This window comes from Mauremys mutica, chromosome 1, assembly GCF_020497125.1.
Source record: "Mauremys mutica isolate MM-2020 ecotype Southern chromosome 1, ASM2049712v1, whole genome shotgun sequence".
Lineage (NCBI taxonomy): Eukaryota > Metazoa > Chordata > Testudines > Geoemydidae > Mauremys > Mauremys mutica.
Genome location: NC_059072.1, coordinates 333,491,894 through 333,516,541, shown reverse-complemented (window position 1 = coordinate 333,516,541; position 24,648 = coordinate 333,491,894). Strand labels below are relative to the sequence as shown.

The following is a 24,648-nucleotide window of genomic DNA, read 5'->3' as shown; positions in this document are numbered from 1 at the left end:
GTAAATAATTTCTTTATTAATTTGGAAGGTAATACTTCATCTTCTGAATGTAGAACTCCCATTGAAGTCAATAGGAATTTCACATTCAGGGATTTTGACATCTCCATGTATAATATTGGTCAGCGTTAATTTAGTTTGGCCTCTTTCCTTAAGTTTTGCTAAATTTATAAATAGAAATTAAGGAAAATAACTTTCTTCCTACTATTCAGAGCTGTGGAAAGGATCTAGGTATCTTGGCTATAGACTAAAGCCAGTTGCAATAAAAAAATTACTTTATAGCTGGGCTACCAGTATGCTCTAGATTTCTAGAGCCATATGAACCTTGGTCCTTTTGGAGACAGATTAATAATGAGTCAAGAGAAAAATGTTTCAGAAAACTATCAATTATTTTATTAATTACGAACAGGAGGAGATTACAAGCACTGAATATTTTAATTTAATACTTTATTCTTTACCATTCACTTTTTACAAAATTTTAAGAGAAGAGAGTATGGGTCTCTTTTTTAGTATTTCTACCTGAACATGGTGTTCCTGAAATACACATCCTTGCCTGTGTATATTAAGAACCCCATGTTCTGGCAGAAAACAGACCCATGATCTGTTCTCTTTAATGTGTGTCCATTTGACCTGCTACAATGGGACACCCCATTTTCTTCAGAAGGCCCAGAGAACGCAAAGATTTATTAATGGCCAAAAAAGGGAAACTGTTTAAATTCTAGTAGATTATAATCCTGTTTATACTATCTAAGTTCTAACAAATCTTTTTAAGAAATTGTTCTATGGTGTATCTCCAATTAACCAGAATTATTCTTATTATTTATTTGTATTGTGGTAGCAATAACAGCACGAGTTAGGGACCCAGGACCCCACTGTCCTTGGCACTACAGAAAAAGATAACAAAAAGATGGTCCCTGGTTACAGTCTATGTACAAGGCAAGAAACAACAGATAGATGGGAAGCAGAAGGAAACAATGAGATAGAACTGGTCAGCATGATAGTCACTGGTATCAGTACAGTGAATTCCTATGCATAGGCATCTCTTTTGCTTCTCCTTTGAAGACACTGCCATTGTCTAGAGATTCCTCAGTTGATTATTTGCATTCTGGAGATTCTTCTTTGTGGTAGCTGACATAGAGATTCCAGTAGATGTTGACTGGAGACTGCCATTACATGTGTGTCTTTTGTTGCTTCTCTCTGTCAATAATTTCCATGAAAATGGTTAACTCAGTTCCCTCTGTGTCATGTTAACTAAAGAATGTGTGCATCTCACTGGTTTCACACTTTCTTTGAATGTTCTCTATATAAATAAGGTATGAAAAAACTTTGACAATTATTAATTTTCTTTCACATTCATTTTGGTGAAGAGATCGATTTTGGTTCACAGGCAATGTAAATATCTTCTGAATTTTTTTTTACATTATTGATCATTAACTTAATAAATATTAAAATGTTTGTGTTCCTTAATTCAAACTAATGTGTCTACTGTAGCAAAATATTTTTTGATATATACATTTCCAAAGTTCATAAAATTGTATGTGGATCTCAATACAAGCTATATATTCATTTCTTTCAGTGTTTTGAGATTGCAAAAATATCACAATTTAATATAACCCACAATTTAAATTAAAGCTTAGGAAATTTCTTTGTAACTTCAAAATGCACTTAACAGTCATACGTCATTAATTTTAATATGTAACTTTTTATTGCAGAAACAGTTATTACGGTTTATTAACCACATGTTTGTATTTTCTGTTGTTCAGAGTGTAAAATCAAGGCATAGAATTGACTTAACAGGTTATAATAGAATTATGACAAATATCCTTTTAAAAAAAAAAGGAATTATTTCTGTGTAAGTCTTCTGTCTAAATCTGCGTAAAGAAAGTAAAATCCCAAACTCAAGGTCCATTTGTTTTCACCTGTCTGCTTAATATGAGGAGGAGATGTCTGGCTTTTCTGTAATCATATTAAAATGAAGGTGTTTGTCCTTGGTCTGTCAGAATAATTCCATTTTATATTGGGGCTATTTTTTAGCTCATTACAAAGAATGCTGTTTGCATTATACATGCCTTAAACATTACTTCAGTTTGTATCTTCATCTTTAACACATTTCATTTTAAATGTCTCCTTTGAACTCCATTGTAAATATACACACAAACTACATTTCATTAGATGAGTATAGAAGTGTCTGTACATCAGGACTCATGTAATGTATTCATTTCTATGAAATTGCTGTTACTATTAATATAATTGGGTAATATTTATCCCTCAGAGTCATATATGATGGCACCACACCTCTGTCATTCACTTGGCTCCATGCAGCACACATTACACTATTTGCCTAATACAGGAGTGCAAAACTGAGAGGCAGCACAGAACAATAAGGTAGGCCTGGCAGAACTGGACCCATCCTTGGGCAGTGTAATCATCGCCCTGGTTTAGGAGCAGGGGTAGTATTATATACAGTATATTTTAACAGTAGAGGAGGAAGTAACATCTATGAGTCCTGTGGGTTGCTGGCCCCATGGATCAGTGGTTTGCTATGGGTTCATTCTACTAAAATAATGACAACCAGAGAAGTGGATGGGTAGAGTTGATTGGGAATTGTCAACTAAATGTTTTTTGCTGGAAAATACTAAATTGTTGAAACTGAAACTTTTGTATAGGAATGTATGAGTTTTGACTCATTGGGAAAGGTTTCTCGGGTCCAGAATAGAATTTTTGGATCATAAAAGACTGACTTTATATTCCAGTGTTCAAGGCACTAACCTGGGATGTGGGAAACCAAGGTTCAATTCCTTGGTCTGAATCAGGCAAAGCAGAGACTTGAACCTGGGTCTTCTACTTCTTAGGGGAGTGGCCTAAGCACTGGGCTATTGACTATTCTGAGGTGGGAGTGCTCTCTCTCATTTTTCACAAAAAAATGTTGACAGTTCTCAGTTTCATGCTGACATGGAATGGAAAATAATTTGAAATCTCAAAAATATTTTGTGAGATGGGAAAACTGTTCCCCGCTCAGCCCAAGTCACCAGTTCAAATCCAGCCCAAGTCAAAAGAAATTTCTATCTGACATCACTTTAGAAGCCTATGTGAAATTAGTTGTTGGTCTTATTCCAGTTCTTGATGGACAATTGTCAACACTACAAAAACCTACCTTTCCTTTTCTCCCCCTCACATATCTTAGCAGGAGACAGGACAAAGAAGTAATGAGCATGGAGACTGAACGATCCCTGCACTGTCAGAGGTGGTAATGCCAGGTTAGACTCATGGTACATTGGCAAGGCAGTATGTAAAAGGTGAAACTACTGAGGCATTTGATGTATTTGTTCTTATGGTGAAATAGAGAAATTCAGTCTCCACTGCTGTCTATCTGGCATCTTTACTAAGCACTAAATTCGTTTACTGAAATTAATATATAGATTTAGACTTCTGTGGTCTCTCTTTTAATGGTATCTAATTTGCTTACAGTTAATGAGGCAAGTTCTGCAGCAATTTACTATGCATTCATGACATCACTCTGTAAAACACAAGTGCTTTAAATAATGCACAGTTAATTTTCTTATGCAGTATACTCTCTTTAAAAAGGGGATATACACATGTCAAAGCAAAATATGTTAAGCACCAGAATGGCACATAAGTTTTTTTGTTTTGTTTTGTTTTTTTGCTGCTTTGATTTTCTGTTCACAAACTCTGCTTAATGGAAATATTTCCATCGGAACTACTGATCTTGAAGAAATATGGCCAAAGTAGAAAGATTCTCATAAGGAGATGGTTCTCTGTTCACTGAACACCTCATTAAGCTATCTCCTGTTTACAATAACATAAAATCTTCAGTGACTATAGTTGGGCATCCCTCTAGTCTAGAGAATGATTTTGGCACACATATAAGAGAACCTGCTTCATTCAACCTTTATCCATGTATGAGGGTGACCTATGCATAATTCATTTTCTATAAAGAAGACTGTTGGTTGTTGTTTTTTTTTTAAAATGCTGCATTCCATTTATTATCCATAGATTTTGGAAGTGGTAGGGGTCATGACTCACATTAAAGTTGCTGGAAGTCATGCAGTTAAAACCTCAGGCCCTGCTTTGAAAACGTATAGTAGGTGTTATCTTGGCACTAATTCTAAGATAAGAGTAAACAAATCTAATCTCTCAGGGCATAAACTGAACACCAGCAGAGCACAGAAAGATATTTTCTTATCCGTGAGCCATGTATCTCATCGCACACTTTGGCTAGGTGGATTCTTTAGAGGGTGTCTGATTTATTCTGATACCACAGTTATTGATTGCCACTGCAGGCAAAATACTAGACTTGATGACTAATGGTCTGAAAGAGTGTTGTGGTTCCTACGTTCCTAATACTAACACTCCATACAGTCTTCTATTGTCTTCTATTTTTCTTGAAAAATAGAATAGCAAATAAGGGATTTGTTAATAGCTGCTCTTCTTTTGTTTAAATGTAAATTATAGCCAAGATTCATATGGTTAATATTTAACAAAAGGGTATTAACATTTCCTTTCATTCACCTCATCTACCTCAAACTAATTATTGTAGCAAGGGGGAATTGCTTATGTCATTCTGCAACTTCCCGTTATTTCAAGGGTTTTTTAAAGCATTTGTAGTATTTATTTTATAGCCAAACCTGCACTCTAACACATTCCTGTACCATATATTGACTATCACCAACCCCCTCTGGTAGCACAAGTACAATTAAAAGATTTAACATGTGAGTAATCAAGTGGACTGAAACTGGAACCTTATATTACCCTCCCTACCCCTTGAACTTCATTGGTTTGACTAAAAGGGACCTATTAGATTTTTTTTTTTACAAAACTATAACCTGACTATTGAGCTTTCTTTCTTTCTTTCTTTCTTTCTTTCTTTGTGGGGAGGGTGGGAATCTTCCTATTACAGAAAAAAAGACAAGCCTCAAACCTTTTATCCAAATGACACTTGTCTGGGTATACCATAAGAAGGACAGGAGACTTGTTATGGGTTTTAATCAGGCCACAATTTTATTATATAGATGTCTGGGACTACCCGGCAGATAACGTGTACAGTGCATGCAAATCCATGTTTATTTAAATCAATTCTCCAGGGCTTTCACCGGCCCCCGCCCCCCGTTTGTTTAATCCATGCTTATTCACATCAATTAGGTACAAGGTCGCATTTTGCCTTTTATATTGAATGCCTGCTGGTATGTTGACACATCACACACAGCTGGGCAACAGAATTCAGTTTCCAGGCAGCCATGGTAAGCCAAAATATATGTGGGTTTGGCTTCTAATGCCTTGATAACATGTGGGAATGTTTTCAAACTGCAGCGCCTTCCTTTCCCATAGCAAGCAATGCCAGTTGGGTTTGCCATTTAAAAGGAGGGGCTGTGGTTTTCGGGTGGATGTGCAGCACACACCTCCCTCCACCCCTCCGCGTGGCTATTTGGGATGATCCCTTCACCCCTCCCCCCAAAACAGCCCAGCATGAACGGGGTCCTTTTACTGTTCCCTTAAAAAAATTCCCCTATTTCAACCAGGTGACCATGAATGATATCACTCTCCTGAGGCTAACACAGAAGGATATAGACCGAATGTTGCTTGAATGCAACCAAAACTCAGGACCATTCGCTGCCATGCTTTGTGCTGCAATGATTCCAGACTACTTGCTACTGGCTTGGCATGGTAAAGTGTCCTACCGTGGAGGACAAAGTAAGACAGCTCTCCCTAGAAACCTTCTGCAAAGGCTTTCAGAGTACCTCCGGAAGAGCTTCATGGAGATGTTCCTGGAGAATTCCCGCTCCATCCCCAGACATGTTAACAGATTTTTTCAGTAGCTGTACTGGCCACAAATCCATCCCAAGTCTTCGGGGAAAATCAAACATTAAACACTATTGTTTTAAACCCTGTACTGTAGTTACAAATGTTCACTCACCAGAGGGGCCTTCTCCGCCTTCAAGGTCGGGGATTCCACCTTGGGAGGGTATTGGCTCCAGGGTGATGAAAAGGTCCTGGCTGCTGGAGAGAACAGATTCTCCACTTGCCGGCTGCACATTCTCCTCCTCCTCCTCCTCCTCCTCTTCCTCATCCACAAAATCCTCCTCCATGTTGCGTGAGACTCCCCCCTTGCAGGTGTCCACAGACAGTGGTGGGGTAGTGGTAGGGTCCCCCCCTAGAATGCCATGCAGCTGATCGTAGAAGCGGCATGTGTTGGGCTCTGACCCACAGTGACCGTTTGCCTCCTTTGTCTTTTGGTAGGCTTGCCTGAGCTCCTGGACATTCATGCAGCACTGCTGTGTGTCCCTGTTGTAGCCTCTCTCCACCATGCCCTGTGCGATTTTGGCATATATATCAGCATTTCTTCTTTTTGATTGGAGTTCTGCCTGCACAGATTCTTCTCCCCATACAGCAATCAGATCCAGTGTCTCCCGTTCGCTCCATGCTGGAGCTCATTTGCGATTCTTGGGGGACTGCATGGTCACCTGTGCTGCTGAGCTCGCCACACTGACCAAACAGGAAATGAAATTCAAAAGTTCCCAGGGCTTTTCCTGTGTACCTGGCTAGTGCATTGGAGTTGAAAGTGCTGTCCAGAGCGGTCACATTGGAGCACTCTGGGATAGCTCCCGGAGGCCAATAATGTCGATTTGCATCCACACTAACCCAAAGTTGATCCAGCAAGGTCGATTTTAGCATTACTCCCCTTGCTGGGGAGGAGTACAGAAATCGATTTTAAGAGCCCTTTAGGTCGACAGGTTGCTTGTGTAGACACATTCATTATAACATCGACCTAACATGGCTAAATTCGACCTAACCCTGTAGTGTAGACCAGGGCTGAGCTTTCCTTGTTATGTTGTACTTGCATATTTTGCGTCCTTGCCATTACCGAAGAATTGCAAGGCCCTCTGGTATATGAAACTGTTAAAGTTTCCTTGCCTTGTTTTATTCCCCCCGGCCCCATGCACATTGAATTCCTTGCTTTGCTTGCTTGTTTGCTTTGCAAATGCTGATTGCTTCACCTCGCTTGCAAATTCACCCTCCCTGGTTGCAGCTTCCAGCCTGCCTGGGGGGTGAAAGAACCTGGGGCAGGGGACACTAGTTCCCCTTCTTTGCACTGTCCCCTTTCTGTGTAATTTGCCTGTGCCTGCACTTCCCTGTCTCGGGGGCCGGGGCTGGGGTGGTTAACAGCCCCCCTGTTTTCCTGAGCTTACCCTTCTCTGTGTCCCTGGAGCCATCCTGTTTACACAGCCTGCCTGTGGGTGGAAGTACCTGGGGCAGGGGATGCTAGTTCCCCTTCTTTTCACTGTCCCCTTCCGTGTAATTTGCCTGTGCCTGCCCTTCCTTGTCTCTGGGGCCGGGGGAGGGGAGTAACACGCCCTCCCCCCCCCCCCCCCGCGTTTTCCCAAACTTATCCTTCTCCATGCCCCTGGAACCATGCTGTTGCCAATGCTGTTTGCTGCTTTTCTGGAGACATGCTTTCTTGGGGCCGTGCTGCTTCCACATGTTCCTGCAGGAAACCTTAGAGCCCCAGCCTGTTCCTGTTCTGCTGGCTTCCTTGCTGCTTTCACATAGAGACTTACCCCACCCGGGTTTCGTACCTTTATGCACATTCCAGGGTGGGGGAGATGAGTCATAGCTGCAAAGTTGACCACCGAGCACCTTTTGCAGCAGTTTCTGACCTTCTTGCTCCTCCCTCCCCCCCCCCCAACCACAAAGCAGAGATGTCCTTTTTTGGGTAAGCCCACACAAATTTTCCCCCACCTTTAGTTGTGGTGCAGTCATTATTACTAGAGCTGGTTGGAAAAGAGGGTTTTATTTCTATGGAAAACTTTTTATTTCTATGGAAAATGTTTTTGGCAAAAAAGCAATCAACAAAATATTTCAGCTTCAAACCAAAATATTTCAATTCTGAAATAGTGCCACATTGCCTTATAGGAGATATAGTTTAGGTGCATCATGGGAAATGAAAGCTGGCTGGCCTTTAGTGGAAAGGCTGGTATCAAGAGGCACCTAAACTAAAACTCCTGTGAGATAATGCAGTGGTGTTTCAAAATCAAAATATTTCAGTTTCCTGCTGAAATATTTTACTTATCAGTTTTTCAATGAACAGTGGAAAATTTCTGCAGAAGACAGACACTTTTTGCAAAATATTTCAAAGTATTGAAAAGCTAATTTTTCCAATGAAAAAAAGTTTTGACAGAAAATTTTCAACCAGTCCTACTCATTGCGCTGAAGCTTGGTGTTCCAAATGAAATCCATCTCAGATACAATTTGCAAAATGAAAACTGAAAGAACAAGGATTATAAATACAAAACACTGCCATTTTGGCCAGAACTCTGGAACTATCTATCAGGGATCAACCCTTACATGATTCAGAATCCAGAGTCTGAGGCTAATAAAACTTATTTTCTTTCAGTTATGTAATTTTCCTACAAAGATGAGAGAGTTATGAAAAAGTGGTGTTACTTTTGTAGCACGTGTAGAATCAAATAAATGCAGAAAAGCAGACATACGAAAAGGATCTCAGGTAGTCTTTGTTAAATCATCCCTGTAATGATGTCAGCAGGAATCATTAGCATAATTTTCTTTTCCAAAGTCATAGGAAGGCATTCTTGTTTCTGATTACTTCTGTTCCTGTACATAGAGGAGTGATATGGGTAACTCTCATTGTGCTTAGCTCCTCTTGATTCAGAACACATTCTCCTTCTCGAAATATGTTGAAACCACAACAAATCAATTCCAGATCTGTCCAAATTTTAAATTCAGTGAGGTTTGCACAGGCATATCATTTGAATTTCTAATCTCAGAACAAGTCAAACTACACAATTTAGGGAGCTCACTTATCTTTTCATTGACAGTATTTTCATCAGGTTCTTATTGGAAGGAGGCCAAGAACAATTATTATAATGAACAGTCAGGGTTTGTGTGTTGCTTTTTATCTAGGAAACTGAGATTGATCTGAAGCCTTCAATAGGGATCAGGACTTTTTACATCTCATCTTGAAGTCAGCACCATTCTGTGGCACCCAGCTTATTTTTTCTTTGAGCTTTTCCATCCCATTGATCTGGCCTGACCCTGCTTAGCTCCTTATATAGGATGAGATCACAGCTTGAGGAGACATGTTGCTTCTCACTCCAGAAGTGGATGCATTTCAGTGATAAGTGTCTACATAAAGTGTTCCAGAACCTTTCTGGATAAATGTTGCTAATATAAATCAGTATAAATCAAATGGATAAACAAATACATTTTTGAAGTGAATATTAAATGAATTGGCACATGAAATTACAAGCCCAACAGCAAAGATTTTTAATGAATCCATAAACTCGGTGTTTGTACCCGGTGACTGGAGAATTGCAAATATAGTAACTATATTTAAGAAAGAAAAAAGAAGTGGCCTGGGAAACTACCAACCTGTTAGTTTGACCTCAATTGTATGCAAGGCCTTAGAACAAATTTTGAAAGATAGAATAGTTAAGGACCTAGAAATAAATGATATTTGGTATAAAATATAATATGGTTTTACAAAAGATAGAACAAGGCAGACCAACCAAGATAACCAAGAAAAGAAGTAGAACTGATCTAACTGGATTTCAGTAAAGCATATGATATAGTTCCATAGGGCAAATTATTAGTTAAATTGGAAGATGGAGATTAATATGAGAATCTAAAGGTGGGTAAGGAACTGGTTTAAGGGGAGACGGCAACATGTCATGTTGAAAGGTGAACTGTGAGGCTGGAGGGAGGTTACAAATGGAGTTTCTCCAGGATTGGTCGTGGGACCAATCTTATTTAATGTTTTCAATAATGATCTTGGCACAGAAAGTTGGAGTGTGCTAATAATATTTGCAGAAGATCCAAACTGGGAGGCATTGCCAAATACAGAGGAAAACTGAAATATCATACAAAAAGATTTGGACAGTCTTTAAAACTGGAGTAATAGAAATGGGATGAAATTTAATAGTGCAAAGTAATAACAAGAATGTTTGCTATATGCTGGGGACATGCCAGAGGGAAGTGACAGAGGAGAAAGACCTGGGTGTATTGGTCAACCACAGGATGACTATGAGTTGCCAATGTGATGCAGCCGTGTAAAGGCCAATGCAATCATAAAACGCATCAGGTGAGGTATTTTCAGTAGAGACAGGGAAGTACAATGTTGGCATAAGAACATATAGATTTAAATTAGCCATCAATGAGTTTAGGCTTGAAAAGATTTGAAGGTTTCTATCCATCAGAGGAGTGAAGTTCTAGAACAACCTCCCAGGGGGAATAGTGGGGACAAAAAATGTAATTCTTTGAAGACTGATCCATTTATGAGATAGGCCCATCCACAACTGCTATTAGTAATTTTCCTCAATGGCGGGTGATAGGACATCCAATGGAGAGGGCTCTGAGTTACTACAGAGAATTCTTTCCCCAGTGTCTGGCTGGTGGGTCTCTCCCACATGATTAGGGTATCACTGATCACCATATTTGGGGTCAAGAAGGAATTCCCCCAAGTCAGATTGGCAAAGCCCCTTCCTCAGCAGCCTGGGGTGTGGGTCACTTGCTGATGTGAATTAGAGTAAATGGTGGATTTTCCGTAACTTGAAGTCTTTAAATCAAAATTTGAGGACTTCAGTAACTCAGTCAGAGGTTATGGGCCTATTGCAGCAGTGGATGGGTGAAGGTCTGTGGCCTGCAATGTGCAGGAGGCCAGACTAGAGTCAGGGGTAGTCAACAGGTGGCCCGCGGGCCAAATCCAGACTGCCAGATGCTTTTGAATAGACCGCAAAAACTTTTTATTTCCTTATTATTGTCATTATTGTTATTATTTTTATATTATTTTTTCTGGAATCTGGACCTTGACTATACCTTGACCAAGAAATTTGAACCATAACAAAAATAATTGCTTACCCCTGGCACTAGATGATCATCACAGTCCCTTCTGGCCTTAAAGTCTAGGAGTCTATGGAACACCTGATGGAGAACTCCCTGCAATCCACCTCCCTTGTTAGGTCACACTTTGATAATAGCCAATACCTTGATCTATACCCATAAGTGAATAGGTGCTTCAATAGATCATTGAATCCCATATGATAAATACTTCTTCTGGCTCATCCTACTCCTATGTTCAGGAACTTCATTCTGCAGCAGTGGATGCTTCTGAGTCCTCTCTGAGCATATCTTGAAGCAGAGTATATTGCAGTAATCTAGCCATGATCCACATCAGAGAGGAATGTTGATAGCCTCACGATCAACCACAGGCAAATAATTGTACACATAGGCTGTTTGTCACTTGAGACTCCACAATGACTAATGGTTCTAATATGACCCCAAGACAACAAATCCACCATAGTTACTTCCCCGTAAATATTCGCGTGAGGGCATAACCATGCAGTTTGTCTCTAGATCCAGCTCTAAAGGCTCCTGTAATTCAAGGAGGAGTCAGATCTTCTCAATGAAAGGCAGCATATAAATATAAACTATTCATAATTAGAGCTGGTCATAAAATTTTCATGAGAAGTTTTTTCATCAGAAAAAGTTGTTTCAACAAAACCAAACTTTTTAAAGAAGTTGTATTTCAACAAAATTTCTGATGAAAGAAAATTATTTCAGCATGACATATCTTTCATTTGGGAAAAAAAAATTTTTGGAAAATTTCAAAGTTGTTTCAAATTTCAAAATTGTGTTATAAATTTTATGTTTTTGTGTTTTTTAAAATTTTCATTTTATTGTCATTATTTCTGTTTGTTTTGTAATGAAACAGTTTGATACAAACAGGAGACACATTGATCTAGAGAAGAAGATAACATGTTTCAAGCATTACTAACCCTGACTGACAACTGAACTGATCAGTACCAGCAGCTGCCCTTTATAATATGAACAATAACATAAAAACTAATAGATTATTTCAACTATGTTATATGATGACCTCACAATAGTAGTGCATAATATGTGTTATTGCTTATGTGCTATTAAAGTTAAAAATAATATAAAATGAAAAAAAATCTAAGCAAAATTTCAACATTTTATGAAACAATACTTTTCCAAAATGACAAAAATTTACAGAATGTTTGTTCTGCAAAATATTTTGAAATCATTCAGATTCTAACAGAAAAACATTTAAAATGTTAACATTTTCCATGAATCAGAAATAGTGAATTTCAATCCGCTCTCTTCATCATAAGGCACTGCAGCATCACTCAAAAGTTTAGTGGGGGAAGTGAAATATACCTAATTGAATTTCAATTGTTGGGAGAAATGTAGGGAGGCAAAATGTAGTTCCCCAAAACTGGATTATGACTTGGATACTGGAGAAATTATATGGGAAAGAGTATTAAAAATAAGCGTGCTATATAGCAGATTTGCTTATAGAGCCATGAAAGTGGATTCTCCTCCCCACTTATAACAATGTATTGTACACAATATTCTTTGGATGACACATTAACAACCCTCTACAGGCTACAGATTAGACACAGGGCAGCCTCTTCACCTTTATTTCTCTTTTTTCTGTGCATGAAAGTCTTTTATCGGTGAAGGAAATCAATAAACAGGAAATGGTAAAAAGAAACAAAAGAGCTATTAAATGTCTGTTATAAATGGTACACTGCTAATACTTTTCCACTTACACCATATCCATGCATGGTAAGGAGCAATAAACAGTGTTAAAGTAATGTAAAAATGGATTTGTTTTTCAAGACCCTCCTATCATAGATTAAGAAATGAAAATAAGGCACTGTCAGCATTGTAAAAAGAAATAAAGTGTAAATCACATTAGTAGCAAAATTAAATAACTTCCCTTTCCATGCAACTAAAATGTTGTGTTATGTTGACAGATCTGGGAAATTTTAGTGGCCGGACGAGAAGTGCAGTCTCTGTACGAGAAGGTCAAGGGGTTGTTCTGATGTGCTCTCCTCCACTTCATTCACCAGGTACAGTAGACTGCATTTTGTATTGATACTGCTCTGTTTTACGATCTGCTCATTATTTTAGAACACATTTGACTGAAACTTTAAAGGTGAAATATGCACAATTCTGCTGACAGTTCTTGGAGTACCAAAGGAGTAATTAAAGATCATATACTGTAAATGCCATTGAGTAGGCAGGGTTTCTGGGAGAAGATTGTCTTATTCCCACTATTACTGTTGACTATAACAGCAATAATCTCCATACTGCCAATGAGTAATATGCTGCCTTCGAGTCACAGAAGGTGATTTCTTTTAGAGTTTAGAAGCCTTCAAAAATTTGTTCCAGTGCAGAGATACAGTTGTTGAATACAAATTGAATTTTGTTTTGACTAGTACAGCTATGATTTTGGTTGCATTCCCTTGCTGCATAGCTTTGTTTCCAGCACAACAGCATCATTGCTAGAAGTCAGAAATAATCATAAATCCCAAGAAATGGATCCATCTGAAACTTTCCAAACAAAAGCTTAGAAATGCCAGTGTGGTTATGTTTTTCCTTCTCAAACTCATTCTTCTGTAGAGGGTGTGTGGATGGGTAAATATTTGTTATAGAAAGTCTGATATTTTCACACTGAATATTCAGGTGTAATTCCTAGAGATACTTTAGATAATTCAGTAACTTTCTTGTCCATAGACACTGTAGAATAGTTCTTTTCCTGCTTGGGCTTGAGTTCCATGTTTAGAGGAGATTTGCTTCTGGGTTCATATAGCCATCTTGAGAGAGGTTATACTCTGTAGAAAGAAGAGGAGAGGTTAAACCAAAGGGAGGACAATCCTGTTTAATTTGGTAGAACAGGGTCTTGTTTAGGTGGGGGGTTGTTTGTTGTTTTTTTATGGTTCTTTTGTTGGAGGGGCTGCAGGTGGGGTTGGATTCTATGGCACTGTGGGCTGATTTCCAACTATCTGTCCTATTCCCCTCCAAAAACTCACTGCTCTTTTCTGGGCCCATTCTCCCAGTTGCTCATATCCTTTGATGGTCTCTTCTAATCTAGGACACCATAGTATCTAAGCAATTAGCTCCTTTTCATTCAATGCTATTGCACAGTACTGAGGCATCACTAGTACATTCAGTGAGGAGAAGGAGATGGGCAGAAGTGGGGCAATTCCAGCACATAGACAGGTACTGGGTCTGGCTTTGCAATACAGGCAGAGACTGAAAGGACAGAGGGAATTGGTCATTGCTGCATTCATAAGCAACCCTACTCTTTACCATCTATCATTTCACAAAACACCTCACCTTCCCACGTGCTTCCCAAATGCATGCCCTTCATATGTTTTCCCAAGAATTCCTCCAGCTATGCCTGTCCAAATCTTCTGAAGGGTAAAAGAGTGGCACAGATGTTAAGAGCTACTCCAGAGGGCATTCTGCACCAAAAAAATAAATAAAAATTCTGTGCACAATATTTTAAAATTCTGCAAAATTCTGCAAGTTGTATTTATCAATAAATAAATGCAGAGGCTCCAGCATGGCAGAGGGGTGCACAGGCCACTGGCTGTATGAAGGTAGGAGATCACCCTGCAGCCTCTCCTCCCCCCACCCTCAGGACATGGGCTCAGTGATGAGGCTGTATCTGACACTAACACAGTACAAGTCCTGGGCCTGCCCCAGAAACACCCTGGGGTCCTGCCCCTCTGCGCCAGGTGCACCAGATTTGGGGCAGGCAGGGTCAATCAGGCAGGATCCAAGTGTGGAGGGCCTCAGTGTGGGGGGGGATCCAGGTGTGGGGTGAGAGGATTTTGTGGGGGACAATCTGGGTGCAGACAGCTCAGTGAGGGGTCTAGGTGTGGGGGATCTGGATGCATAGAGTCTCGTGGGGGGGTTCCAGATGCAGGGGTAATGGGACTCTGCAGGGGCTTCTAGGTGAAAGTGGTTGGGGCTCAGCAGAGGGGTCTGGCTGTGGGAGTTTCGGCAGGGGGATCTGGGTGCTGGGGGAGTGGGGCTTGGTGGGGTGGGGGTCTGGGTGCAGCTAGTTCAGGGTCAGTGGAATGGGGGGCTGGATGTGGGGGCTCAGGGTGGTGCAAGAGGGTGAGACTCATCAGAGTGTAGGGAGCTCAATGGGGGGTGGTCTGGGTGCAGGCATGGGGGTCCAGAGGCAGGGGGGCTGAGTGCAGGGGGGCTCCAGATGCAGGGGTTGAGTTCAGTGGGGTGGGGTTCAGATATAGAGGGCGGGGTGTGTGTGTGGATGTATGGGATGAGGCTTGGTGGGGGTGTCTGGGTATAGGAGGTCCAGATGCATGGGGGTTGGGTGGATGGGGAGCAGATCCCCAAACAGTGACCTCTCCCTCCCACAGCTGAGGAGCAATGGGGGCAGGAAGCAGGGCAGGATGCTGAGCTTCCTGCAGCTGGGGTAGGTTTCTGGGTTTGGGTCTGACACAGCCCCAGCCACTCCTTGCAGGGGAAGAGGAAGTTCCATCTTTCCTGCCTCCTGCCCAGCTGGGACTAGCAGCTGATCTTGGCTCAGGGTAAGAGACACTGGCTGGGGTGTCCCCAGCCCTGCAGTGACTTACCCCTCTGCCAGCTGCTCTGGGTGCCTGAAATGATGTACCTGCGCAGTTAGGGAGTGACTGCTCTTGAAGCTTCCCTTTGCTTCCTGTCAGAAAGTCATTTTTCTGTGGGGAAGCAAAGAAATCTGGGGGACATGAATTCTGTGCATGCACAGTGGCACAGAATTCCCGCAGGAGTAAAGAGTATAAGTAATGCAGCAGAATCTTTATCACGGTGATGATGTGCAAGGTGGTAAGAACCCAGCTGACCCATCAGGTCCAGCATGAGTTTTCAAGACTGGCCATTAGAAAAGAGCAAGTTTTTACTTGCAGTGTGAACAAACTTGATATTGAAATCAGTGTGAGACAATCAATAAGGAACTCAATGATGCCAGTGTTACAAAGTCCCTTTTCAGAGCATAACTACATTTTAAAGCTTTGTAGATAAGAGGGTCAAAAATGTTGATATTGGGAGTCTCTTTTTTTGCATGCCCATCTGGGTCTGATTTTGAGAGGTATTGGGCATCTGAAACTCCTATTGTCTTCTGTGGTAGTCTTTAGAGGAGAGAAATTTTGTTCACTGAAAATCACTTTGGAGACAGACCTGTAGGTGAATAACTGGTCACATTGATATTTAAGTGGCCCATTAGCTGAGGCACCTATACCAAAGGCTGCTATTTAAAGTGTCTATAGAATGTGTGAATGTCCCAGATGAGATGATCATGAGTTATATTTTATTTTAGTTAGGTTACATATGTCTACACTGTAGCTGGGAGCTAGCTGTCTGAGCACAAACCTACCCAGACCACCTGGGTATATACTCATGTTGCCCATGCAACCCCTGGCTACACTGATGTTTCAGTGCTCTAGCTTGAGCGGAGCTAGTTCAGATCTATTCACCTGCACTGGGAAACTTGCTCCCAGCTGCAATGTAGACATACCTTTATTTCTTGGTAGATGAACACCATGGGCTTAACTGTGAAGTCCTTATTCACATTGATGATCACTTACTCTCACAAATAGTCACACTGAAGTCATTCCTCCTGGACATCTCCCTCAACAAACTCCAGCTCTTATCTCAGGACAAAGGTCTGAGGTGGAATGTCAAATCTAATCACTCCCCACAGCCTCTTAAGCAATACCTCCAACAACAAGGTCCTAGTCTTCCATCCTCAAATTAGTGGGACTGCTCGCTTGAGTAACTGCTCACCAGCATGGATAAGGATTGCACAGTTGGGATCTTCAAAGCCAGTGACGGTATCGTAGTGGCAGGGCACAAATGACTCTGTGAAGAACAGGGATGAAAGAAATACTGGTTTATGAATTTAACTTGTTTTCACATATGAGATAAAGTAAGTGTGATTAAATAACACACACTTGATTCACACAGAATACCAGTTTCTTCAAACAAGTCTGAGCAACTGTACAAAGCACCAGTCAGTGGTGAATACTTTTATCAACTGCTTGCCAATCTCTAAACAAGACTGCTGAACAATTGATAAAAATACTACACAGATTTCTTTTCAGAGGGCTTTGCAATATAATCACAGAGTAGTTTTCATATGCATATAGGTCTGTTTTGTGTTTATTAATGTATTTTTGCTTTGATGTGTTATCCAGGGATGATGAAAATGATTAAAAAACCCCAAATAAACAAAAATGAAGAAAATGAAATGTTTTTAAATAAATCATTTGATTAGTTGTACAGTTTCTTGTTCCAAATCATTTCCATATGAAAAGAGCACAAAATACCCATCTAAAATAAATTTACCAACTGTAGCACCAGAAACCTATGTGGGACGTTGAGCAAAGTCAGAGGGGAGGAGAATGAAGCTGAGCTTTGACTTGCATTAAGAAGTCCATTTTTCTGGTATTGATTTCTTTCACAGGAGATCACTGAATGGCAAAATTAAACAAGCCTCTCTCAGGATATCAGGATGGGAAAGAGTTTTTTTCTGTAGCGGTACCTTCCCCATATTGAAATGGAAAAAAAATATCAGGAAACTGATTTTGGATACATACATTCCTTCTGAAGATAAAAATCTACTGATGGACTCTTTTTTGGCCATCATTCCCAGGATAATACTTCCTACTTCTTTCAAAGGACTCCCTACACCATTTCAGTTTATCCCTCCCCAGCAGATTTGACAATTAGCTCAAAATATTCAATTGCTCCCTCACCAGGTGGGCCATCCTGCCTAGATAAACTAATTCCTCTCCCTCCATGTGCCCTCTTATGTTAACTCTCGCTGATAGATGCTCATCGATTTCAGCCTCCTCAAATGACAGCCTTTGTTCAGTGAGTCTATTTTAAGAGGCCTTTGCTGCATTTTTTCTATGGACAATAGTATAGTTCTTTATTGTGACTTTCTGAAGCATGTAAATATGGGTCTTTATTCAGTCATTTAATCGTGTTAATTACAAGGCTCACTATAGTGAGATTAAAAATGAATGGAAGATTTTATCCTTATTTACATTTTTCCCCACAGAATTAATGCTTTCAGTTGTCCCTTTTAATGCTTTTATTCAAAGCTTTTAGTAACTACTTAATAGAGAATGAGTATTTTCATTGTTAAAATTAGAGCAGTGTTTACGTACTACATTCTGTGAGCATGGAAAGCAGATGCATGCTTCTTCCTGCCTCAAAGGGATATTACTGTCTGCAAAGGATGCTGCTTTTACAGTCTTTCCACATAACAGCTGTACAGATGTTAAATTGTAACTTTTATATCTTTTCTAAAGGACAAATCTAGTTTTGCCCTATTTGGAAACAGTGCCATAAACTGCATCTTTTTATGCTTTTCTTTCAATATTACAAAAGCAGTAGCTTCTATGGGAAATGTTTCACAGATGATTAATGCCGGTCGTAGTACTTCCCATGCATCTTTTGGATGTCTGCGTAGAGTGTTTTGCTAACCTGGCAAGTCACTAAAAGGAAATGAGAACCTTTTTATCTTAAGGGCTGGGAGTTTTAGCTTGAGTTTTTATATGTACTAAATGGCTAACCCTGCCCCTACCTCATATAAACTACAAAAATTCACTTCAAATAACATTAAAAGAAAATTGCACTCACCTGCTCTGTATTCAGAACTTTGAAAATTCACAGAAAATAACTTCTTAGAACAGCTCAGACTCCGCAAAATGGATTTGAAAATAGAGTTTGCATTAAAACTGAAACTACTGAGTGAAGATTGGGCTGAGCTGGAACATCAAATCCAGCTGTGCTGTACTTTGGGAGGTTTTCATACCCAGTTATGAGCTTCTTGGAACAGGCCTGTCTCTCTGCAGGAGACACTGCAACACAATCTTTGGTACTTGCGTAGTCCCCATTATGATAGTATTTGACCCCTTTGTAATCTCTTTATTCTTTCACTATCCCTTTCGAGGTAGCAAAGTATTATTATCCCCAGTTTACAAATGGGGAACTGAGGCAGAGAGAGGTTAACTAACTTGCTCAAGGTCACACACAAAGTCCACAGCTGAGTAAAGAATTGAACGTGGGTCTCCTGAGTCCAAGTCTCTATCTTTACCTATAAGCTAACTAGCTCTGGACTTCACCACTCCAGACCAATACTATTTCTGAGCTTGCTTGCTGAATATTGATTGTATTATGACATGGGTATGTGATCCTACTATATGAGATTGTAATTTTGTTTCCAGTTCCTTCGTGCTATTATATTGCTTTAATACTGGATGCTTAATTGTACTATGCAGACCTTATAGACTAGATCTTGCATCTAGGAGAGAACAACAGCACATGGACAAAGTGATGAGTCTTTCCTCTCCCATGCAAACGAGATTGGTTATCTGCCAAGCTGAAGGGCCTAATCTGCCCTATGTGGACGTGTTGGGCAAGAACACTGAGTGAATTTGCTCATCTGCCTTTAGATGGCATTTCCTCCATCAAGGGTTCCACTACCCTCCTCAGGTGCTCATCAGCCCGAAGCCATTGGCACTTCCTGAGGTTTCTGGGTTAATTAACTGCTGCCCAGCACTCAGCGTTGACCAGTACAGGTTATGCCACTTATGGTCATAGTGGCAGCAGATTTTCAATTCAGACCTGACCATAGGATCTCTCTCTAGCACACACAAAACGGGGAGGGCCCTGAACTGCAGGGCTCTCCCAGGAACTGCAGCAGGGAAAGGAGCAGAATGTGAGGCCAACAGACTGCCCCACTGCAACAGCTCCTCCAGCACGACTGCTGTACTGCCCCCAGCCCTGCCCCCCGCACAAGCCCTGTCCTCCAGCGGGGCTAGCTGCTGTACAGACAGAGGAGACCCTGTATGGAAGGGCTGGGATGGTATAACCGCACCACAGGAGCTGTGGGCACATGTTTTGCTCTTATCACTGCTGCGGTTCTGAAATCTCCAGCGCAGCAGGAGGAAGACAGACCCCCCCCAGGTAAGGAGGTGTGGATCATGGGGAAGGGACGGGGAAAGTATGGGGACCCCCAGGCTAGGGGCAGAGTGGGGAGGAGTCATGTGGAGGGTAATGTGAGGAGGTCACATGCTGTACTGATAAGAAATGGATTCCACTTGCACCACTGTCTGAGTAGAAGCATCTCTGAAATAACCACTGACATCGTCATCTTCAATTTGAACAGGGCCTGAGGTTGATCACACTGAACCTTCGCTCACTAGTGATGTTTGCTTGTTCCCATATGGGCTTCTGTTAATGGAAGCATCCAGAGTCCTTATTGTGGCATCATTTCTTTTGGCGCCCTGGAGGGACCAATCCAATTTGTGTTCTTTATCTGGGCACCAGCTTGATGTTTCAGCCCAGGTTTCTCACTGTGGAATCAACTAACAGGATTAGTTGCATCATCTTTCCTTCTGTTGCATCCCTTTCATTGCTCAATTCATGATCAGTAATTTTGCTGTTGATCTCCCTTGGGCATTTATTTGTGTTTTCCTCCTCAGTCTTGCGAAGGCAGTGTGTGTGTTTGTGGTTGTCAAATTTAAATTATTTGGGTTTCTAGAATTTTTTGTAGGATACAGCTGAGGCAAATTATGATTATTCAGGGAACTGATCTAGATACTCCCAATTTGTTAAAGAGCCCTGTGGCACCTTATAGACTAACAGACGTATTGGAGCATGAGCTTTTGTGGGTGAATACCCACTTCGTCGGATGCATGTAGTGGAAATTTCCAGGGGCAGGTATATATATGCAAGCAAGAAGCAGGCTAGAGAGAACGAGGTTAGTTCAATCAGGGAGGATGAGGCCCTCTTCTAGCAGTTGAGGTGTGAAAACCAAGGGAGGAGAAACTGCTTTTGTAGTTGGCAATCCATTCACAGTCTTTGTTTAATCTTGAGCTGATGGTGTCAAATTTGCAGATGAACTGAAGCTCAGCAGTGTTGGCAGTGTTTGCTTACTATATTTTAATTATGTTTTAATTATAAGAATATGCCCAGACTCCTAAGCAATATTTGAAGGAGATAAATATAAATAAATGATTTTTTTTCACTTACACTTTCTTCATAGATAATTTTGAAAGTTTAAAATAAACACTATAAACTAAGAAAACAAGGAAGTTAAATTAATGAAAACAAATACGCAATTGATCCACGTTCAGTAAAGTCTCTAACTTGTAATTTGCTGTGTTCTACAAAACTTCTCCAGGAGTTAGCACTGTTGGTTGTTGTTTCATCATCATCACCACTCTACAATTCTTACATCAAGAAATAAAAAAAAAAAGCTGTAACAAGCACCAAAAGTTTAGTGGCCTTAGATCTGGTGGATCACTCATTGGAATACTTTGCCCCTCAGGAAGCATGGAACCTAGAGAGGGAAAACTGGCTGACCTTGCTCAATTAAGCCAGTACATGATGCTGGGTGCATGGGCAGCATTGACAGGTTTCTGCTTTAGGGACATATGCTACTGTGTCACACTCTTACTAATGTCAGCAAGTATTACACTAGCTGCCAGTTCAGGGGAATCAAGTTATAAGTGAAAAGACTAAGGGAAAGAGGGATAAAGCAAGACAGATTAATTAATTAAAAAAATGCACTGACAAATTTTGCTCCCAAACTCATGTGTTATTGCCTTTCAGGCATCTACCATATGTGTCTACTGGTCTGGATTCTGCCAAAGGGGACAGTAATGATGGGAAGTTTCTGTAATGGGAAAACTCTTTTTCCCTAGGGACAAATTACTAACCTGTTACTAAAATGTCCTAGGATCATGGTGTTTTGTAAATTAGATATAACCAGCAGAAACTCTTCAACCCAGTAATTAAACTAGACAGAATGATCCTGCCAGATTTAAATTGAATTCTATATTCATTTCATCACATTTAGTCCTGTAACAAGTACTATAAGAGTAAAGTTGCCAGTTTAAGTTGGTAACCAGTCAATAATGTTGTGAAACTTTTCATGTTACAAGCTATTTTACATTTTAAAATATTTCCAACCTTGATTCAAAAGTGGGAATATATTCATTACATAATAGTTAAGTGATGTAAGAATTTTTACAAAAGGAACAAATTGACCCAAACTCCATATTCTTATTGTTACCATTCAGCTCCGTTGCTGTGCTAAAACGACAGGTGGGACAATATAATCTCAAAAACATGTCAGTTGAAGATTTTTCAGTTTAACGGCCCATGGTATGGGGAAAAAATTAATTAATCCTAGACAGCCTCTCTAGTGCACACTATGGAAAAGTAGAAGAGGAGAGAGAGAGTAAATCAATATAGCTAAGGAGAAGAAGCCACAAATATAACGTTGATAAGATAGCTGGAACAAGAGGAAGTGTAAGATAAGGTGTGGGGGAGGTGATAAATTATTTATTTTTAATACTTCAGAGTCTAGTTCTTTCTCTGCATGTTTCTCTACCCTTGTGGAATAGTTTTATAGGATTTAACAGGAATGACAGCAACAGGGTTCTTTAGAAATGTAATATAATTGACAACCAACCTCAATCTCACAGTGATTAACTGATTCATTTCTATGGGTGTTGTTGCATAGTGGCTATTAAGGAGAGATGTGGTGGTGGTAGGAAGCTTGACCTAGTGGATAGGACTCTACTCAGGCACTTTTTGAAGGCACTCAGGAAACTGGGTTCAATTCCCAGGTCAGCTATGGACTTCTTGGACAAGATCCCCATATAATTAGGTTAATAATTCCATACCTCCCAGGCATGTTGTAAGGATAAAAGCCACAGTGCTGGGTGGGCCATAGATCTCTAGACATTGATCGTGTGGCCTTTTCAGATCAGTTCAGAGGGGGGTGGGGCTTGGGTATGTTTTTATTTTTTAAAAAAATCTATTTAAATTCCTTAAATGCCAGCCTTTCATTAGTTCAGCCAGGGCTGCCTTGTACAATACAATAGTAACTGAGCCAAGCCTGATAGGATGGAGATTTAACAGTAAATGATTTAAAGACGATGGCTGGGATTGAACAAAGAGAGAGAGATTGAATTTGTGATAGAGGTGTAACTCAGCATGGCTGGGGTGAAGCTGGATAGCTATGCCTTTTAATATTCAGATTCAAGTCCGAAGGATTACGGCCAGACCTGCACTACTGACAATAAAAGATGTTTTCCATGGCAATAACAAAGAGCGGTGGGTGTTACCCACCTCCTTTTGGTCACCATGCCAGTGTAGGTTGTTTTTGACAATGCAACAATTAATAATATTCATGATGCAGATAATTTTCTTGCCCGTTTTCATCTTCTCTGCTCTCATGCTACGTTCCAACTTAGTTAAAAGAATGTTAGAGAACATCATTAGCAAGCTAATAAAATTCCTGTTGTGGTGCTGCTGTTATCTTACAGCAAAGAAAATTTCATTGGTTTATCAGCTGTATTAAAATATCATTTTGATGGGATTATTTTTCTTTTGCAATTATAATTAGAGCTTAGACTGTGCAGAAATGGGGTAGGAGAATGGAGGTGGTGAACTAGCAATAAAGGGCTATTCCTGCAGCAGCCCCAAAATACAGATAACCACAGGACAAATTCATGTTAGCAGGACCAGTTACCTAACTCTGCTCCACTTCCACTGCACTCAAGTCAGTCACAAGAGACTACGTGGCCCAGGAATACAGAAACAGTGAACTGTTCCCACTTTCCCACCCTGCGGGAACATACTGAGTGAAATTCTGGCCCCACTGTCACTGGCAAAATTCTTATTGACTTCAGTGGGACCTAGTTTTTCATCCATTGTCTTCTGATGACTAGAAGAAAGGGAGAGGAATAGTGGGCAAAAATATAAAAACTAAAAAGGAAAGGAGAGTAAATTGCGAAAGAAGGAGAAGAGACACAGAAAAAGTTTGAGAGGGAGAATGGACAGGAAGAACAAGAATGCAAACAGCAGCTGTGACATATAACATGGCATGAGGGACACAGAAAGGGTGTCTATCCTTGAGAGCATTTCAAGGATCATAGGTCACAACCAAAAGGTTGAGAATATATAGGAATATGCTAGCAATATACGCTGTTTGACTCGGGTAGACCTAGGCAACTAATGGATTTTTCAGTTTGTTGGCAGTTTTGAAAAGTTTAAAAAAATGTTATAGGTCAAACAAAACATTTTATTTTGACAAAATGTTTCATTTTTATTTCACTCATTTTAAAAATGTTTTGGGATTATTTTTTTTATTACAAATTAAAGGACATTTTGGGTAAAAGAAAATTATTTCAAACCAAAATATTGAAATGTTAGATTTTTAGAATTTTCTTTCATTTTTGTTTGTGACTTCTAAGATGAACAATTTGGCAAAATCAACTCAAATTCACAAAATCTTTTGGTGTCACCAAATCTTAATTTCTGTTTTGTGGGAAATTCTGCAATTTCAATTGTTTTCATTCCAAAAATGAACAATAATAAACAATTTCAAAATTTCTCATAAAACAAAATTCCAAAAACTATTAATTTGAGGTTGATCAAACATTTTTTTCCAATTTTGTCTTTTTTACACTTTGAAATGTTTTTATATAAAATAGTGAATTTCATTTTGAAAAATCATTTTGAGACCAAAATTGGACATTTTTATTCTGACAATAATGGGATGTTTTGACATTTAAAAAAAACACTTCACTGTTTTATAGGGGTTTTTTTTTCCCCAATTTGAAATTTTTTTGGAAATGTATCTTGGTAAAAACAAATTCTGAACAGCTCTAATTTTAGGTGCCTCAGTTTTGTGGTTCCCAATTTGAGACTCCATTAAGCTATCTGATTTTTAGAAAGTGTCAAGCACCCACCATCTAAAAAAATCACTGATCA

The 24,648-nt window shown here is 40.0% G+C and overlaps 1 protein-coding gene across 1 annotated transcript in view; it reads left to right on the top strand.

Annotated features, from left to right (window-relative positions):
* Positions 1-24,648, top strand: part of CNTN5 (contactin 5) — a 1,047,172-nt gene that overhangs the window by 738,537 nt on the left and 283,987 nt on the right. The window contains exon 9 of the mRNA XM_045019421.1: positions 12,810-12,905. Within this exon, the coding sequence (XP_044875356.1) occupies positions 12,810-12,905 (96 nt within the window). The remainder of the gene's footprint in view (positions 1-12,809; positions 12,906-24,648) is intronic.